An 18,215-nucleotide genomic window follows, 5' to 3' on the forward strand; every position below is an offset into this window, starting at 1 on the left:
CAGTCTTGAAGGAGTTCCCACATTTGCTGAGCACCTGTTGGCTGATTTTCCTTCACTCTGTGTTCCAACTCATCCCAAACCATCTCAATTGGGTTGAGGTCGGGTGATTGTGGAGACCAGGTCATCTGATGCAGCACTCAATCACTCCTCTTCTTGGTCAAATAGCATTTACACAGCCTGGAGGTGTGTTGGTTAATTGTCCTGTTGTAGAACAAATGATAGTCTCACTAAGTGCAAACCAGATGGGATGGCGAATCGCTGCAGAATGCTGTGGTAGCCATGCTGGTTAAGTGAGCCTTGAATTCTAAGTAAATCACAGACCATCACACCACCTCCTCCATGCTTCATGGTGGGAACCACACATGCGGAGAGCATCCGTTCACCTACTCTGCGTCACATAAAGACACTGGTTGGAATCAATCATCTCAAATTTGGACTCCTCAGACCAAAGGACCGATTTCCAATGGTATATAATGCCCATTGCTCGTGTTTCTTGGCCTAAGCAAGTATCTTATTTTTATTGGCGTCCTTCAGTAGTGTTTTCTCTCCATCACTTCGACCATGAAGGCCTGATTCACGCAGTTGATGTCTGTTACTTGAACTCTGAAGCATTTATTTGGGCTGCAATTTCTGAGGCTGGTAATTGATGAACTTATCCTCAACAGCAGAGGTCATTTTGGGTCTTCCTTTCCTGTGGTGGTTCTCATGAGAGCCAGTTTCATCGTGGCGCTTAATGGTTTTTGCGACTGTACTTGAAGAATCTTTCAAAGTTCTTAATGTTCTGGATTGACTGACCTTCATGTCTTAAAGTAATGATGGACTGTCATTTCTCTTTGCTTATTTGAGCTGTTCTTGTCATAAAATGGCAAGATCTTTTACCAAATGTGGCTATCTTCTGTATACCACACATACTTTGTCACAACACAACTGATTGGCTGAAACCGATTAAGAAGGAAATAAATTTGACAAATGAACCTAACAAGGCACACCTTTTTAATTGAAATGCATTCCAGGTGACTACCTCTTGAAGCTGGTTGAGAGAATGCCAGAGTGCGCAAACCGGTCATCAAGGCAATGTTTGGCTACTTTGAAGAATCTGTTTATAAAATGTATTTGGTTTGTTTAACACTTTTTTGGTAGGGTTACTGCATGATTCTATGTGTTATTTCTTTATAGTTTGTACAATTATAGTGAAGACATCCAATGTAAAACATGAAGAAAAACCCTTGAATGAGTGGACACCTAAACTTTTGACTGGTACTGTACATTTACTGTACACTCACACATCCTCACATGAGATCAAGTTCATCTTAATGTTTATTTATTGTACATTAACCTTTATTTAAGTGATCATTACTGTGTCTGAACCTGTTCTATCTGCAGAGGTCTGGTTGCCCTTAAATACGAATGGTGTAATTTATAGTCATTTAAAACAATTATTTCATGTAAGCTGCTCAAATAACTCACTCCTGTTGTCAGATAAGTATGGCATTATACAACTGAGTGGCCTTTTCACTCTGATCATAGATCAATGAACAATTTAAAACTCTCCCAGACACACCACTTTCAAAAACCTTAGAGGCTTCATTGACTTGTTATTGACTGATCCGGTTTGTACTTGTTTGTTTGCTCTTAAAGCCTTTCTTCTTGTAGAGGAATTGTGCCATGTTCAGACTGTATTGAACATTACTCAAAATTGTGATTAGGGCCTTGGTGTTTGACATTTGCGATACAGCTTCTTTTTTTTAACCTTGTGGTTATGATTGACATGTATGGGTTAAATAGAACGGGCTTTTACTAACCATGGTACTATGTTCAAAATTATGAGACTGAATACAATGTCATGCTGCTCATATACATACTTTGTTTTCAGATTTAGAGTTGCTTAAATATTGAAGGTATTTATTGAATTACATTTCTCTGCTAAATCCATAAATAAGGCTTAGACTTTTCACTATGCAATGATTTTAAATCACTATTTTAATCTGATTACAGAAAAAAAAGCAATTGCATATTAAATGGATATAGTGCCAGCTATTTCAACTTCTATACCATTGGTGTATTTACCATCATTTACTCCTAGACTCCACCCCTAGCCTGCAAAAGCACAGCGTGGTGTTCCTGAAACTGGATGTTCTGGGTCGTTCCACCAATTTGGTGCCTTTTGGTGTCGTTCCCAGAACACATTTATTACATTACCTGGAAACCTAATAAGAACCTTAGGGTAATGTTCTGTGGTGGTCGTTAGATGTTGTGCCCAAGAGTTTACGGAATGTTTGGAGGACATTTCATTTCAAACGTTTTCTGAAAAACATTATTTGAATGTTTTTGGGATGTTATCCTAATGTTCGATAAACCGCTTAAACTTAATGGGAATGTTTGCTAATGTCCTGGGAATGTTCCAGGTTTTCTCAGTGTTTTGTTTTAAACAGCAAGATCCACGATGTATTTTTTTGGGGGGGGGCATTTTTTGCTTTATCTAGACAGTGCAAGAAGTGAAAGCTGAAAGTAAGGTATTTTATAAACCAAAATCTACTCCGGGCTCAAGGGATGTGGAATAATTAATTTTTAAAGTCAACCGGTACCAATACAATTGTTCAGAAGAGTTGGCATACTACTTTTGAGATCTTATGACATAGCTGTTTACAGATTTATCAGGTATGTGGCTTGAGTTTACCTTTAGCTATCACGTTGGAACCACTTACTAACTCAATGACAGTGGCTGAAAACAACCATTTTGGTCATTATTATAGTGTTTGTTGGTTGAATGGTGTTTTTTTGTGGTTTGTTTGCCAATAAAATCTATTACAATCCTTTTAAATTGGTAATTTTCTACATTTAAAAATCTAAATTAAACACTTTGTATCCTTTTAGGACTTGCCATGCAATGATTGACATCCATTCTTACACTTGCACGACTTTTAAACCTGGGCAAAAGCCAAACTTTAAGCATTTTAGTCATATTGATGCTATATGTTACCATAGTTATAAAACTTATGTTTGCTTATATCTGCCATAATTCAGGTTATGTTCTGTAGCTATTACGACAAGCCACTTGTAGTCCAGTGTGGCCCTATTATTCCTCGTAGAAAAGGGAGACCCCTTGGCAGCTTGTCATATAATAGTTTACATAACACAGTGGTATGAGACTTTATTGTGACTCATGAGTCAAGTTTAGCATTTCCAGTGAAAAGGGGGCATATTTCTTCATAGTTTCGTCAGACTGGGATTGAAATCGCCACATCACATCACAAATCATGCGGTAATGCTGAGGCCTTACAGCCGAGGCAACAGCGCCGGGCCGTTTCCTATATAGTACAGTTGATAGAGGCTGGTGGTTGGATTCAAACCACACAAGTGTGACGGAACAGGCGGCTCGGAGTTTGAACTTAACACAAAGCCTCCAGGTTATACTGTACAGTAGCTGTGTGGACGCTTGTTTCTCATTTAGATTAATTTTTGGCAGATATGAGTGGTTATTGAGGAAGTCTTGAAGGGTAATGACATTGAAAAATACAGAATAATTGAGTATTGCTTTTACGGTTCAGAGTTTAGGTCACAAACCAGGCTTTGCAAAGCAGTGGAGCTGGAGAAATGTTTGCTATTTATGACAATTGTTTCTTATGTGTATTTCTATTAATTATCTAGACTAATAGATGTACAGCAGGGTGTGAAGTAAGTCATTTGGATGGTAGTTTAAAAGCAGGTCATTGAACAAGATTAATCAAGCTAAACATCAGTACAGACTATCATAAACTTATCAAACAGCCTCACTAACGATAATTGAGTCAAACAGTTATAATACAGGCTTATTTAAATAATTACATCTCATTTCCTCACAATATTCATTAAAACTATATATATTTGATGAAACATTGAATTTGGCCTTACTACTATTAGCCAATAGAAACACACTGAATAACAGATTCATACATGGAAAAACAGATTAGTAAAAAAACAATCTAATGGAAGTTTGTTTTAAAGTGTCTGTCCTATCTGAGAGATATAAGAAAGATCAGGAAACTATGTACATTTTTTGACACATTTCACCCCTTTTTTTTAAACACTAAACTACTTCCATATATACTTCAATAAAAACATTTAACCATTACCGGGCTATCTTCAGACGAATGCGTGACCCTTATGGGGGTCCTAGAGCAAAACGGAGAACACCAACAGAGTCTTTCCATAGAGATGAGGCCAAACCGTTCAGAAGCTGCAGATGTTTTTGTGAGAAGACCAATTTTTCGGGATGTCTCATGGTCTGACAAACACCTTGTAGCTTGGCTACTTCCACCACAGATGTGGAAGGCTGCCATTGGCAGATGCGGTTGGTTGAGACCCAGCCCATGCAACATAAAAACATTACTCTAGATTAAACAGACGGGGATTTTTGTATTATGCTAATTACATCTAATGGATTGTTTAAGGTAAGCTATTGAATCAATTAAAACATGTTAATTGTTTTAGCCTTAAAGGTACCCTGATCATTCATAAAAGAGTAATCAGTAGTGTTTATACATATGCATATGGAAACTATTCAGACCCCTTCCCTTCTTCCACATTTTGTTACGGTACAGCCTTATTCTAAAAATGTGTGTATTGTTTAAAGGCCCACATCAATCTACACACAATACCCCATAATGACAAAGTGGAAACCTTTTTTTGATTTTTGCAAATTTATTTAAACAAAAAAACAACTTATTTACATAAGTACAGACCCTTTGCTATGAGACTCAAATTTGAACTCCGTTGCATCCTGTTTCCATTGATCATCCTTGAGATGTTTCAACAACTTGATTGAAGTCCACCTGTGGTCGATTCAATTGATTGGACATGATTTTGAAAGGCACACACCTGTCTATATAAGGTCCTACAGTTGACAGTGCATGTAAGAGCCAAAAACCAAGCCATCAGGTCGAAGGAATTCGCTGGTCTGATGAAACCAATATTGAACTCTTTGGCCTGAATGCCAGGTATCACGTCTGGAGGGAACCACGCACCATCCCTACATTGAAGCATGGTGGGGGCAGCATCATGCTGTGGGATGTTTTTCAGCAGCAAGGGACTGGGAGACTAGTCAGGATCAAGGGAAAGATGAATGGAGCAAAGTACAGAGAGATCCTTCATGAAAACCTGCTCCTGTAGACCACACTGTAGACTGCCAAAATTCAGCATTTTGACATGTTCCTCTGTCAACCATGGGTGTGTTCATAAAGTCCATCTGGAGTGCTCAGTGTGCTCTGGGTGTTCGTAAATTCAGAGCGCTGTCAGATTGTCCATTTGTAAATTGAGTGTTTCGCTCTCGGAGCGTTCAGAGCGCACACTGGACGCTCTGGCCAAGGAGTTAGGTTGATCCGAGCGTTCTGACCTCAGAACGGCAGTCAAACACCCAGGCTAACGTTGGCTAGCTGGCTAGCTACTTCCAGACAGAAATGAGAGAACACCTCACTCTGATAACTTTACTCGCCCTAGCAGAGCTGGTTAGGCTGTTTTCATGTTATCCAGAGCGTTGGTGACAGTAACTGCTGCTGGCAACAATTTAATTACTCTTCTTTGCCGCTGTTTACTGACACTGGCCATATTCAACGGATCTGGCACACTCAGAAGAGAGTGCTCTGAAATCGTAGAGAGCCAGAGTGAATTTCCAAATGCACCCCACGTGTCAGTTCCAGGAATATTTTAACCCACTAATTCCAAAATGTCTCCCAAGTTTCCCCATTGTAGTTATTTTGTTGCTTTGACAAACACATTATTTATTTAATGTGATTAGTGATTCATGTCTGAAGCTTGGATTCAATTGCCACTCCCTGTTGCACACAACAAGCTTCCATTACCCCTGTCACAAAGAGATTTATGGCTAATTTAATAAGAAATTGGCAACCCTGTTATGATCAACGCTGGTACTTTATTTTGAACTTTAATAGGCACTTACTATAGTAAATGTTTTATTTAAGCTTTTGAGATGGGAAGACATGTTTATGAAGTTGAAAGTGTGCTCATTATGACGATGTTAAAATGAGGTGATATTAAAAGTTTATTTTTACCAAGCTACACTTTTCAAAAGGTGCCGAATTGGTGAAACGACCCAGGTGTATACAGGTAACTGGCAAATAAAGGAAACACCAACATGAAGTGTCTTAATAGGGTGTTGGGCCACCATGAGCCAGAACAGCTTCAATGCACCTTGGCATAGATTCTACAAGAGTCTGGAACTCGGAGAGATGCGACTCCATTCTTCCAGGAGGAATTGCTAATGGTGGTGGGAAACGCTTTCTTAGACGCTGTTCCCGAATCTCCCATAAGTGTTCAGTTGGGTTGAGATCTGGTGACAGAGACAGCCATGGCATATGGTTTACATCATTTTCATGCTGATCAAACCATTCAGTGACCACTCGTGCCCTGTCGATGAGGGAATTGTCATCCTATGGAGGCATAGCCATCGTAGCCAAAATAATTGCCTGCCCAGCATTTTATACATGACCCTAAGCATGATGGGATGTTAATTGCTTAATTAACTCAGGAACCACACCTGTGTGGAAGCACCTGCTTTCAATATACTTTGTATCCCTCATTTACTCAAGTGTTTCCATTAATTTTGCAGTTACCTGTATCTCTCTGGCCCTGTGACCTTCACTTGTTTTCAAACAGGCATAAAAATGCCTCACCCTTTCTTGGAGTGGTGGCTGATATGCTGCTCTGCCACATTTTCCCACAAGCCTCACTGTATATCTATATGACATGGTTGGGTGCACCCCTCGTGTTGCAGCTGGAGGCTTTTTGCCAGCCAGTCTTTCATTGCCTTTGGGTGTTTGAGTCATTACTGCTATTTTCTGCAATGGATCCAGGGGGTGGGGAAGAGAGGGGAATGTTGTTGTTTGTTTCCCGCTGAGGTGCACAGGCCAGGCGGGAGACTTTGTTTACAAGGCGTAGCTACTTGGCTCGGGCACCAGAGTTGTGTTTATGAACAATGTAGTCTGCAGTTCCCTGCGGCTCCATCTGTAAAAAAAATAAATAAAAAATGTTAGAGCGGAATGTCAAGCTGACCTCGACAGCTACTCCTCTTAACTCAAATGATATGCAGTGTGTGTGTGTTAACTGTGTTTGGAGTGAGTTTGTTAGCATAAGGCGGTGCATGTTTTTTTTTACAAAGCATATGAAAATATTTTCCAGATTAGATATAAAACTATAAGCTACATAAGTCAATCAGTGAATTCAGAGAGAGAAAATACAGGCCCTGCGTCACTACCACAGGGAGAACAGAACAGATAATCATTTACTGTGAGTGTACTGCTGGTCTCACATGATCAACCCAATTAAGTCTATCCAAGTGGAGTCCTTGGGAATTTTATTTCCGTTTTGCCTGGAATACAAAGCAAATAAAAACAAGCCTCACATCCCTCATTCCAAAGACTAGAAAACCCTGAGTACACTCAATATATCTTCAATGTCATGTAGGTATTCCTGTTTCTAAACACAAGGCCGAAGCCACCACTGGGCAGTGTGCATAGAAAAGAAAGTCACAGTGGTGTGTTAATTACAGAGGGCCCTCTATCAATCATGCCCCTTGTGGCTGACAATTAAATTCCTACTAGGCCTGGCTGGCTTTCTGTGCCCTTCACAGTCCGCAGGCTGTGCACAGCGTTCACAGTCCCAGCGCACTGCATTGCACACAACCCCCACATCAATCCCCCTCCGCTCCACAGCACAGGCATAAATCACATGGGCGAAGAAAAAAGAAAGAATCATTCATCAGGACAGTGGAGAAACAGAGACAAAGAGGGAGATGAGAGAGAAACAGATAGAGGGAGGAAGGGAGAGAAATAGAGATGGTAAGGTAAGGCCTTTTATTTCATCTGGTGTTTTCATTCAACATAAAGCATAAGATCAATAGGAGAACCGCAGGAGCTGCAGGGAATCAAGTAGGCAAGCTACTTGAACTAAATGAATAAAGGAATGAGGAGAGTCCCTATCAGGAACAGCACAGGAGGCTGCCGAAGGAAGGACAGCTCATAATAATGGGCCGGAACGGAGCGAATGGAATGACATCAAACACATGGAAACCATGTGTCTGGTGCATTTGATACCGTTCCAGTTATTCTACTACAGCCATTATCACAACCGGTCCTCCCCAATGAAGGTGCCACCAACCTCCTGTGGTGCACAGGAGCTTTCAGGAAAGCACTATTCAATGGGCCTTGAAGACACTGACACAACTAGCAGCGCTTTTAATGAAGCAGTATAAAGGATATTTCTGTAATTTGATGGCTCATCTGTCTGTTTTAGAGGAGTGTTTGCTCGTTGTCTTGACTAGCGTCTACTCCCCAGCAACAGATATTGCAACATGATCTCACAAACTAGCATTGATTATTGACCTCAAGTTGATATTATGCCTGTTCTGGTTAGCTAACGGACTCATATATGAAGTAACTCCCAACATAAATGTTTTTTCTGAACCTCTTTCTTCCCACCACTTTCGTAGGCTTTTTATTCATTTATTGGGGTTTCATGATGGGATTTTTCCATTTCAGAAGAGCGAGTGGAAATCACATTCCACTTTGTCCTAGCCAAGCATCACTGCAGGCTCCAAGACAAGGGTTAATGAGACCATAATTGGTCATTTAATTTGAGTTGTCGTCCAATCGTTAATCAAAGTAATCACCATCAGTGTTAATTGGATTCATTCTGACATTCTTGATTTCTTGTTTCTATTTTTTGTGTGCTTGTTTGACATTTTACTGCACTGTTAGGAGCTAGGAACACAAGCACTTCACTGCACCTGCTATAACATCTGCTAAACTGTTTACACGACCAGTAAACTTTGATTTGAGAAGCAATAATAGTTGCTGGCAGAATAATTGGTGACAGCCTTATCCTTTATCCAAATCTAGCGGTTGTGCTACCAAGTTTAATGAATTGGTCAAATATACTGTTGAGTTCACTCTAATTGAAGTGTGTTTGGCTAAATTCTGAAAATAGAAGAACAGCAGATGACTTCCAGTGGCTTCATTTGTCTTCACCATGGAAATGTAACATTTGTGAAATGATTCCATTACAACTCCTACACCACATTAGAGTACGACCAGGTTTGTACCTGTGTGGCTTATATGAAGATATAACCTGGAAAAGCACTCATCTCCATTCAGTCATTGGAGATAGTGGGTAGCAAAAAGGAATTCATGTTGGCATGTGTAATGTATTCCCATGTGGTTGGTGGATTGAAGTGGACACGCACCTCTACACTGTTGTATGTTCTTTAAATGACAGTTATGAAAATACAATATACAGAGCAACAATACAATGCCTTGTAGGAGGACTTTTCAGTATATACATAGCCGTTTCTCTGTCCCTTCTGGTAAAGATGAACCTAAAATGTGTGCCTTTATTTCAAACCACATGCAGGACGTTCTGTAGGCTCTGGTCTATCCTTTGGGCCCAGACATTTGTCCAAAAAAAAGACAGGATGTGGAATAGGAAATCAATATTCAAAATGCTACAAAACTTCCAAAACCTTTCAATGAGTACTTTATATACATCTTGAATATTTGCTAATTTACATTCTTAAATCTACATGTCATCATCTGCGTAACATTTTGTTTTTTTGTCAGTAATGCAGAGCTAGTCTGGGAACATGGCTTGAGTCTACCTACAAAAGAACCATCACGAAATAATGATTAAACGGTAGGAAGATATTCAGAGAGAAACAAATTATTAAAAAATGATATGTTTCTTTTCAAGTTAACGATTTGCCATTAGTCCTGTGTGGTATCATTACTATTTTTGTCCTCTTGAATTCATTTTCCCTTTGGCAGTCCCATGTGATTCACAAAAATGTTGCTTCCAGATTTCAACCTCTTCTAGGTTCAGCATTAGGTGCTGTCCAGGCCCAGCTCACTGTGAAAGGCATAAGGGTGAGTTATAAGTGCACTGAGCACACAGATTATGCCACCTCTTTTAAAGCACTGTCATTTAACCTCTCCATGTATTTCCGAAGCTCCTTGGAGTCCCCCTGCTCTACATCTTGGCACACCCACTTAATGTCCTGGCTGTGGCTCATACTCAGTGTGCTGACAGTGGGGCAGCCATTGTCTGGCGGGATGGTGGTGAACGTGGTGAACTTCACACGCTTCCTCTTTGTGGTAGGCGAGTCTCCTTTGCTGTCCTTGGCTGTGCAGCTCACCCTGTCTGCTGCCCGGTGCACCTGGCCCTGCACGTTCTTCTGGGAAGAGGCACCATTGAGCAGGTGGCTGCCCTCTTCCAGCCCGGCACTGCAGTCCACCATGGAGGTGAGCTCGTCCTGCTGTGGGGACAGGCTCATGTGGCTCTCCAGCAGCTCTGCCTCGTTCCCCAGCCACACCCAGTCGTGGGCGTGGTTCATGCTCTCCTGGCCCTCGATGGACAGCTCCTTGTGGCGGTACTTGAGGGTGTAGGAGATGCAGTTGATGAGGAAGACCAGGATGGCCAGGCAGAAGACCCCCAGCAGGGCGTACATGCCGATCTCCAGGTCAGTGAGGCCCCGGGCTGTCTGGATCAGATCATCCTCCATGTTGTGGCTGCGAGGGAGGTCCACCTGGGCAGGGAAGTCTGGCATGTTCTGGACCTGGTTCCCATCATCTGACAGCTTGTCTCCGTTGGGCCTCCTGATGATGGTACTCTTAGTGGTGGTGGTGGTGACCTTCCTCATGACACCGTCCTCCATGTCAGAGATGGAGCTGCCGTAGTAGTGGGCTTCTAATCCAGTCCTGTCCTGGGAGGGGGACTGCTGTCTGCGGTCGCTGGCCCTGTTCTCCAGCTCCTCGCCCTCTGGCCCGTAGTCACTGTTTCTGGAGGTGCCACTGTCGCTCTGGCCAAACTTCACCTTGACGTTGCAGTTCCCTGCAGCCAAAACGCTGCGCCGCTTGAACTTCTGGCAGAGCTCACAGACGGTCATCTCCACCCTGACCAGCAGGCCCTGGCCCTCAGCCTCAGTCACGATCACAGGCCACTTCCAGGAGGGGTCCTGCTGCACCGTCACCACCTCCTCATCCAGAGACGTGGCCGTCAGGACAAAGTAGTCTGAGTTGTACAGGTCCAGAGGAGCCATGGAGCCATCACTGAAGTGTAGCCACGCGCTAATCAGGGCCTCCTGGACAAACACACACACACAAACAAGAGCAAAGGAAATAACAAATAAAGAAAAACAATCTCACGTAACACTGACAGTGACCTCAAGCAAGGTCACATTACCACATTTCGTAGAGCAGCAACCTCACCATTAGTAGAGAATAATGAAGGGTTGAAAAATACCTATTTAAAACCTATTTATTTATTAGATCTAAGAATGCAGAAATAAGACAGAGCCTATTTCAGAAATGTTCCTGTGCTGTTATTTCATTAGGCAAGCTTATCATTTACATCACTGTACATAGTAATTGGTAACTGCCAAAATTAAAGAAATCAAACTAATTCCATGAGGGAAACATTTCTATCACAGGAACAAGAAAACAAACAAGACTTCAAACGTACAAGGTTCAAAGGATCAGAATGTAAAATTACAACAACAGTACTTTTATACTTTTTTTTGCATTTTTATAAATGTAGGACTACAGCACTGTGGGTCATAAAAGCCATGTACAAAAGTATGTGGACACCCTTTCAAATGAGTGGATTCAGATATTTTAGCCACACCTGTAGCTGACAGGTGGACCACTGAGTACTGAAGCCCGTAAAAATCATCTGTCCTTAGTTGCAACAATCACTACTGAGTTTGAAACTGCCTCTGGAAGCAACGTCAGCACAATAACTGTTTCTCGGGAGCTTCATGAAATGGGTTTACATGGCCGAGCAGCTGCACACAACCCTAAGATCACCATGCGCAATGCCAAGCATCGGCTTGAGTGGTGTAAAGCTGCCTTCATTTGAATCTGGAGCAGTGGAAACGCGTTCTCTGGAGTGAAGAATCACGCTTCACCATTTGGCCGTCTGGGTTTGGCAGATGCCAGGAGAACGCTACCTGCCCCAATGCATAGTGCACACGGTAAAGTTTGGTGAAGGAGAAATATTGATCTGGGGCTGCTTTCCATGGTTAGGGCTAGGCCACTTAGTTCCAGTGAAGGGAAATTTTAACGCTACAGCATACAATGACATTCTAGACAATTCTGTGCTTCCAACTTTCTGGCAACAGTTTGGGCAAGGCCCTTTCCTGTACAAAGCGAGGTCCATACAGAAATGGTTTGTCGAGATCAGTGTGGAAGAACTTGACTGGCCTGCATAGAGCCCTGACCTTAATTCCATCGAACACCTTTGGTATGAATTGGAACCCCAACTGCGAGCAAGGCCTTAAGCCTTCCCAGAAGAGTGGAGGCTGTTATAGCAGCAAAGGGGGGACCAACTCCATATTAATGCCCATGATTTTGGAATGAGATGTTCGGCGAGCAGGTGTCCACATACTTTTGGTAATGTAGTGGGAATCATAAGGTAGAGGATAGCCCACTAAAGTGCCACTGTTTTGTTAACTCAGCTGCTGTGCTCAGCAGTGGGGCTGCTGAGGGGAAGACGGCTCATGATAAGGGCTGGAATGGAGCGAATGGAATGGCATCAAACACATGGAAACCATGTGTTTGATGTTTATTTGATACCATTCCACTGATTCCGCCCCAGCCATTACCACTAGCCGTCCTCCACCAATTAAGATACCATCCACCTCCTCCCGTGGTGCTCAGACAGCTGAAGGGATTAAAAGATAGGGAAAATACAGTATCAGACAGTCACATTAAAGACAGCAAATGGGGATTTGCCACAGACAAGCATCTGAAGTCCCTTTCTTGCTGTGATGTTTCTTTTTAATATGGACACAGGACAAATCACCAGGAGCAGGGAAGGAGATCCATCAGTGGGCTGCAATTGCTCTCTAATTACAGATCCTCTAGGGGAATTCGTGCACGCTTATCCCCACACTGACATTATCCCTACAGAGATAGGACTGATAAAACTAGCCTGTCCTCCATTCTATCCTTCACTAGAAAGAGAAAGGGATCAAAGAGTTCATGACAGAAGAGCAAGGGAGAAACGAAGGCGAAAGACGATAGGACAGCTAGAGTTTGGTCTGTAAATTGTGTTTTCTTACAGAAACTTGGAGTGTTGCTTTTACACGCTCTGAGATTAAGCTTCCCTTTCTATTATATGCTCAAGGAAACACATTCTGTCACACTCTGCTTTTCAAGAGTTGGTGTTAAGAGGGTTAGGAATGCAGTGGAACAAACAAACAAGCGCAGGCATTCACGCATTCACACACCCAACACACACACACACACACACACATGTCCACAGTACTTACTGAATGTTCACATTAAAGGACTGCAATTGTGTAAAAGGGGATCCAAACAGACAAGGCTTACATTAAATAAACTACTATAAACTGTTTCTTAAATCCTCATTTTAATCAAAGGGGCTGCTAACTGATCGTTTTCAAAGATCTGCAGTATGTTGAACAGACCTGTTTTGGGCTCTGCAGCACTTCCTGTGTGGTTGCCGTGGCGAGGATTGCCCTGTTGCTCCCTGGGCTGAGCTGCAGGTTCAGAGCCAGGCCGGTGACCAGCTGCACCCCCAGCTCTGTGATGGTTACTTTGTTATTCACTACTGTCACCGTCTTCTCTGCCAGGATGGAGTCAGACAGGGGGGACAGGACCTGGGCCAACACAAGGGAGATGGAGGAGAGAGAGAGAGAAGCCCTTGGGATTAATCCAGATTATGGACGGGACATGAAAAGCATTACTCTTTGAAATAAACAATTATTACATTATTCCAGGATGCTCTGTAAATCCTGCAGTGATTCTCAGCTCTGACCTTGATGCCTTCCAACATTATGCTGGCTTCCATTTAATTTGATGAGTACATAGATTGAGTTATTTGATGGTAAATGGAGTGACCTGAACAAACCCTTCCACTATTCATTGTCAGGTGTTTATCCAGGAAACATTAATCAAATGATGATGTGGAGAGAAAACCACCAGCAATACACACTGGAGTAGGCGAGGACCGATCAAGGACACATTTCTGCTGTTAATGGACCTTCCCTAGTAATCCAATTAGTGCAAACCTAATTTCATTAATCTCATTTTGAAAATCAAAGAAATCTTTCCATGCGTGCCCAATCATTGAGACCGCTCTATAGCTGTATTGCAGGATAGAATAGCGGCGTCTGGTAAGACAAGGTGCGGCAGACTTTGTATTTTTGTAAATAACAGCTGGTGCAGAATATCTAAAGAAGTCTCAAGGTTTTACTCGCCTGAGGTAGAGTATCTCATGATAAACTGTAGACCACACTATCTACCTAGATAGTTTTCATCTGTATTTTTCGTAGCTGTCTACATACCACCACCGACTGAGGCTGGCACTATGACCACACTCAATGAACTGTATTCCACCATATGCAAACAGGAAAACGCTCATCCAAAGGCGGCTCTCTTTGTGGTCGGGGACTTTAATGCAGGGAAACTTGAATCGGTCTTACCAAATTTATATCAGCATGTTAAATGTGCAACCAGAGGGAAAAAAACTCTGGACCACCTTTACACACACAGAGAGGCATAGAAATCTCTCCCTCACCCTCCGTTTGGCAAATCTGACCATAATTCCATCCTCCTGATTCCTGCTTACAAGAAAAATTTTAAGCAGGAAGCATCAGTGACTCGATCAATAAAAAAGTGGTAAGATGAAGCAGATGCTAAGTTATATGGCTGTTTTGCTAGCACAGACTGGGATATGTTCCGGAATTCCTCAGATGGGATTGAGGACTACACCACATCAATCTTTGGCTTCATTAATAAGTGCATAGATGACGTCGTCCCCACAGTGACCATACGTACATACCCCAACCAGAAGCCATGGATTACATGCAACATCCGCACTGAGCTAAAGGCTAGAGCTGCCGCTTTCAAGGAGCGGGACTCTAACCCGGAAGCGTATAAGAAATCCTGCTATACCCTCCGATGAACAATCAAACAGGCAGAGCGTCAATACAGGACTAAGATCGAATAGTACTACTCCAGCTCTGATGCTGGTCGGATGTGGCAGGGCTTGCAAACAATTACAGACTACAAAGGGAAGCTGCCCAGTGACACGAGCCTACCAGACCTGCTAAACTACTTCTATGCTTGCTTCAAGGCTAATAGCACTGACACATGCATGAGAGCACCAGCTGTTCTGGAAGACTGTGTGATCACGCTCTCCGCAGCCGATGTGAGTAAGACCGCTAAACAGGTCAACATTCACAAGGCTGCAGGGCCAGACGGATTACCAGGACGTGTACTGGGAGCTTGCGCTGACCAACTGGCAAGTGTCTTCACTGACATTTTCAACTTCTCCATGTCCGAGTCTGTAATACCAACATGTTTGAAGCAGTCCCTGTGCCCAAGAACACTAAGGTAACCTGCCTAAATGACTACTGACCCGTAGCACTCACGTCTGTAGCCATGAAGTGCTTTGAAAGGCTGATCTTGGCTCACATCAACACCATTATCCTAGAAACCCTAGACCCCTCCAGTTTGCTTACTGCCCTAACAGATCCACAGATGATGTAATCTCTATTGCACTCCACACTGCCCTTTCCCACCTGGACAAAAGGAACACCTATCTGAGAATGCTATTCATTGACTACAGCTCAGCGTTCAACACCATAGTGCCCTCAAAGTTCATCAAAAAGTCTGGGACAACACCTCGCTCTGCAACTGGATCCTGGACTTCCTGACGGACCGCCGCCAGGTGGTAAGGGTCGGTAACAACACATTTGCCACGCTGATCCTCAACACAGGGGCCCTAGGTGCTCAGTCCCCTCCTGTACTCCCTGTTCACTCATCACTGCACAGCCAGACGAGACTCCAATAGCATCATTAAGATTGCCAATGACACAAACGTGGTAGGCCTGATCACCGACAACGACGAGACAGCCTATAGGGAGAAGGTCAGAGACCTGTCCGTGTGGTGCCAGGACAACAACCTCTCCTTCAACGTGATCAAGACAAAGGAGATGATTGTGGACTACAGGAAAAAGAGGACCGAGCATGCCCCCATTCTCATCAACGGGGCTTTAGTGGGGCAGGTTGAGAGCTTCAAGTTCCTTGGTGTCCACATCACCAACAAACTAACATGTTCAAAGTCGACCAAGACAGTTGTGACGAGGGCACGACAAAACCTATTCCCCCTCAGGAGATTTGGCATGGGTCCTCAGATCCTCAAAAGGTTCTACAGGTGCACCATCAAGAGCATCCTGACTGGTTGTGTCACTGCCTGGTATGGCAACTGCTCGGCCTCCAACGGCAAGGCACTACAGAGGCTAGTGCGTACGGCCCAGTACATCACTGGGGCAAAGTTTCCTGCCATCCTGGACAGTGACACACACACATATATATATATATATATATATATATATATATATATATATATATATACATACAGTGGGCAAAATAGTATTTAGTCAGCTACCAATTGTGCAAGTTCTCCCACTTTAAAAAGATGAGAGAGGCCTGCAACTTTCATCATAGGTACACTTCAACTATGACAGGCAAAATGAGGGGAAAAACCCAGAAAATCACATTGTAGGATTTTTTATGAATTTATTTGCAAATTATGGTGGAAAATAAGCATTTGGTCACCTACAAACAAGCAAGATTTCTGGCTCTCAAAGACCTGTAACTTCTTCTTTAAGAGGCTCCTCTGTTCTCCACTTGTTACCTGTATTAATGGCACCTGTTTGAACTTGTTATCAGTATAAAAGACACCTATCCACAACCTCAAACAGTCACACTCCAAACTCCACTATGGCCAAGACTAAAGAGCTGTCAAAGGACACCAGAAACTAAATTGTAGACCTACACCAGGCTGGTAAGACTAAATCTGCAATAGGTAAGCAGCTTGGTTTGAAGAAATCAACTGTGGGAGTAATTATAGGAAATGAAAGACATACAAGACCACTGATAATCTCCCTCGATCTGGGGCTATACGCAAGATCTCACAAGATGATCACAAGAACGGTGAGGAAAAATCATAGAACCACACGGGGGGACCTAGTGAATGACCTGGAGAGAGCTGGGACCAAAGTAACAAAGCCTACCATCAGTAACACACTACGCCGCCAGGGACTCAAATCCTGCAGTGCCAGACTGTCCCCCCCCTGCTTAAGCCAGTGCATGTCCAGGCCCGTCTGAAGTTTGCTAGAGAGCATTTGGATGATCCAGAAGAAGATTGTGAGAATGTCATATGGTCAGATGAAACCAAAATAGAACTTTTTGGTAAAAACTCAACTTGTCGTGTTTGGAGGACAAAGAATGTTGAGTTGCATCCAAAGAACACCATACCTACTGTGAAGCATGGGGGTGGAAACATCATGCTTTGGGGCTGTTTTTCTGCAAATGGACCAGGACGACTAATCCGTGTAAAGGAAATAATGAATGGGGCCATGTATCGTGAGATTTTGAGTGAAAACCTCCTTCCATCAGCCAAGGGCATTGAAGATGAAACATGGCTGGGTCTTTCAGCATGACAATGATCCCAAACACACCGCCCGGGCAATGAAAGAGTGGCTTCGTAAGAAGCATTTCAAGGTCCTGGAGTGGCCTAGCCAGTCTCCAGATCTCAACCCCATAGAAAATCTTTGGAGGGATTTGAAAGTCTGCGTTGCCCAGCAACAGCCCCAAAACATCACTGCTCTAGAGGAGATCTGTATGGAGGAATGGGCCAAAATACCAGCAACAGTGTGTGAAAACCTTGTGAAGACTTACAGAAAATGTTTGAGCTCTGTCATTGCCAACAAAGGATATATAACAAAGTATTGAGATAAACTTTTGTTATTGACCAAATACTTATTTTCCACCATAATTTGCAAATAAATTCATAAAAAATCCTACAATGTGATTTTCTGGATTTCTTTTTCTCATTTTGTCTGTCATAGTTGTAATGATGTACCTATGATGAAAATTACAGGCCTCTATCATATTTTTAAGTGGAGCCAGTTTGAGCTGTTCTGTGACAGGAGTAGTACACAGCGTTGTACGAGATCTTCAGTTTCTTGGCAATTTCTCGCATGGAATACCTTCATGTCTCAGAAAAAGAATAGACTGACGAGTTTCAGGAGAAAGTTATTTGTTTCTGGCCATTTTGAACCTGTAATCGAACCCACAAATGCTGATGCTCTTGTCTAAAGAAGGCCAGTTTTATTACTTATTTAATCAGCACCACAG

General features: G+C 42.8%; 1 protein-coding gene across 1 annotated transcript in view; it reads right to left on the reverse strand.

The window, feature by feature from the left end:
* Positions 1 to 9,240: 9,240 nt before the first annotated feature.
* The window catches only part of si:dkeyp-14d3.1 (transmembrane protein 132C), a 223,403-nt gene continuing 214,428 nt past the window's right edge, over positions 9,241 to 18,215 (reverse strand). Inside the window, exons 8-9 of the mRNA XM_046350552.1 lie at positions 13,475 to 13,666; positions 9,241 to 11,125 (exon numbers count right to left, since the gene is read on the reverse strand). Of these exons, the coding sequence (XP_046206508.1) occupies positions 9,941 to 11,125; positions 13,475 to 13,666 (1,377 nt within the window). The 3' untranslated portion in view covers positions 9,241 to 9,940. The remainder of the gene's footprint in view (positions 11,126 to 13,474; positions 13,667 to 18,215) is intronic.

The sequence above is a fragment of the Oncorhynchus gorbuscha genome, linkage group LG05 (assembly GCF_021184085.1).
Source record: "Oncorhynchus gorbuscha isolate QuinsamMale2020 ecotype Even-year linkage group LG05, OgorEven_v1.0, whole genome shotgun sequence".
Classification (NCBI taxonomy): Eukaryota; Metazoa; Chordata; class Actinopteri; order Salmoniformes; family Salmonidae; genus Oncorhynchus; species Oncorhynchus gorbuscha.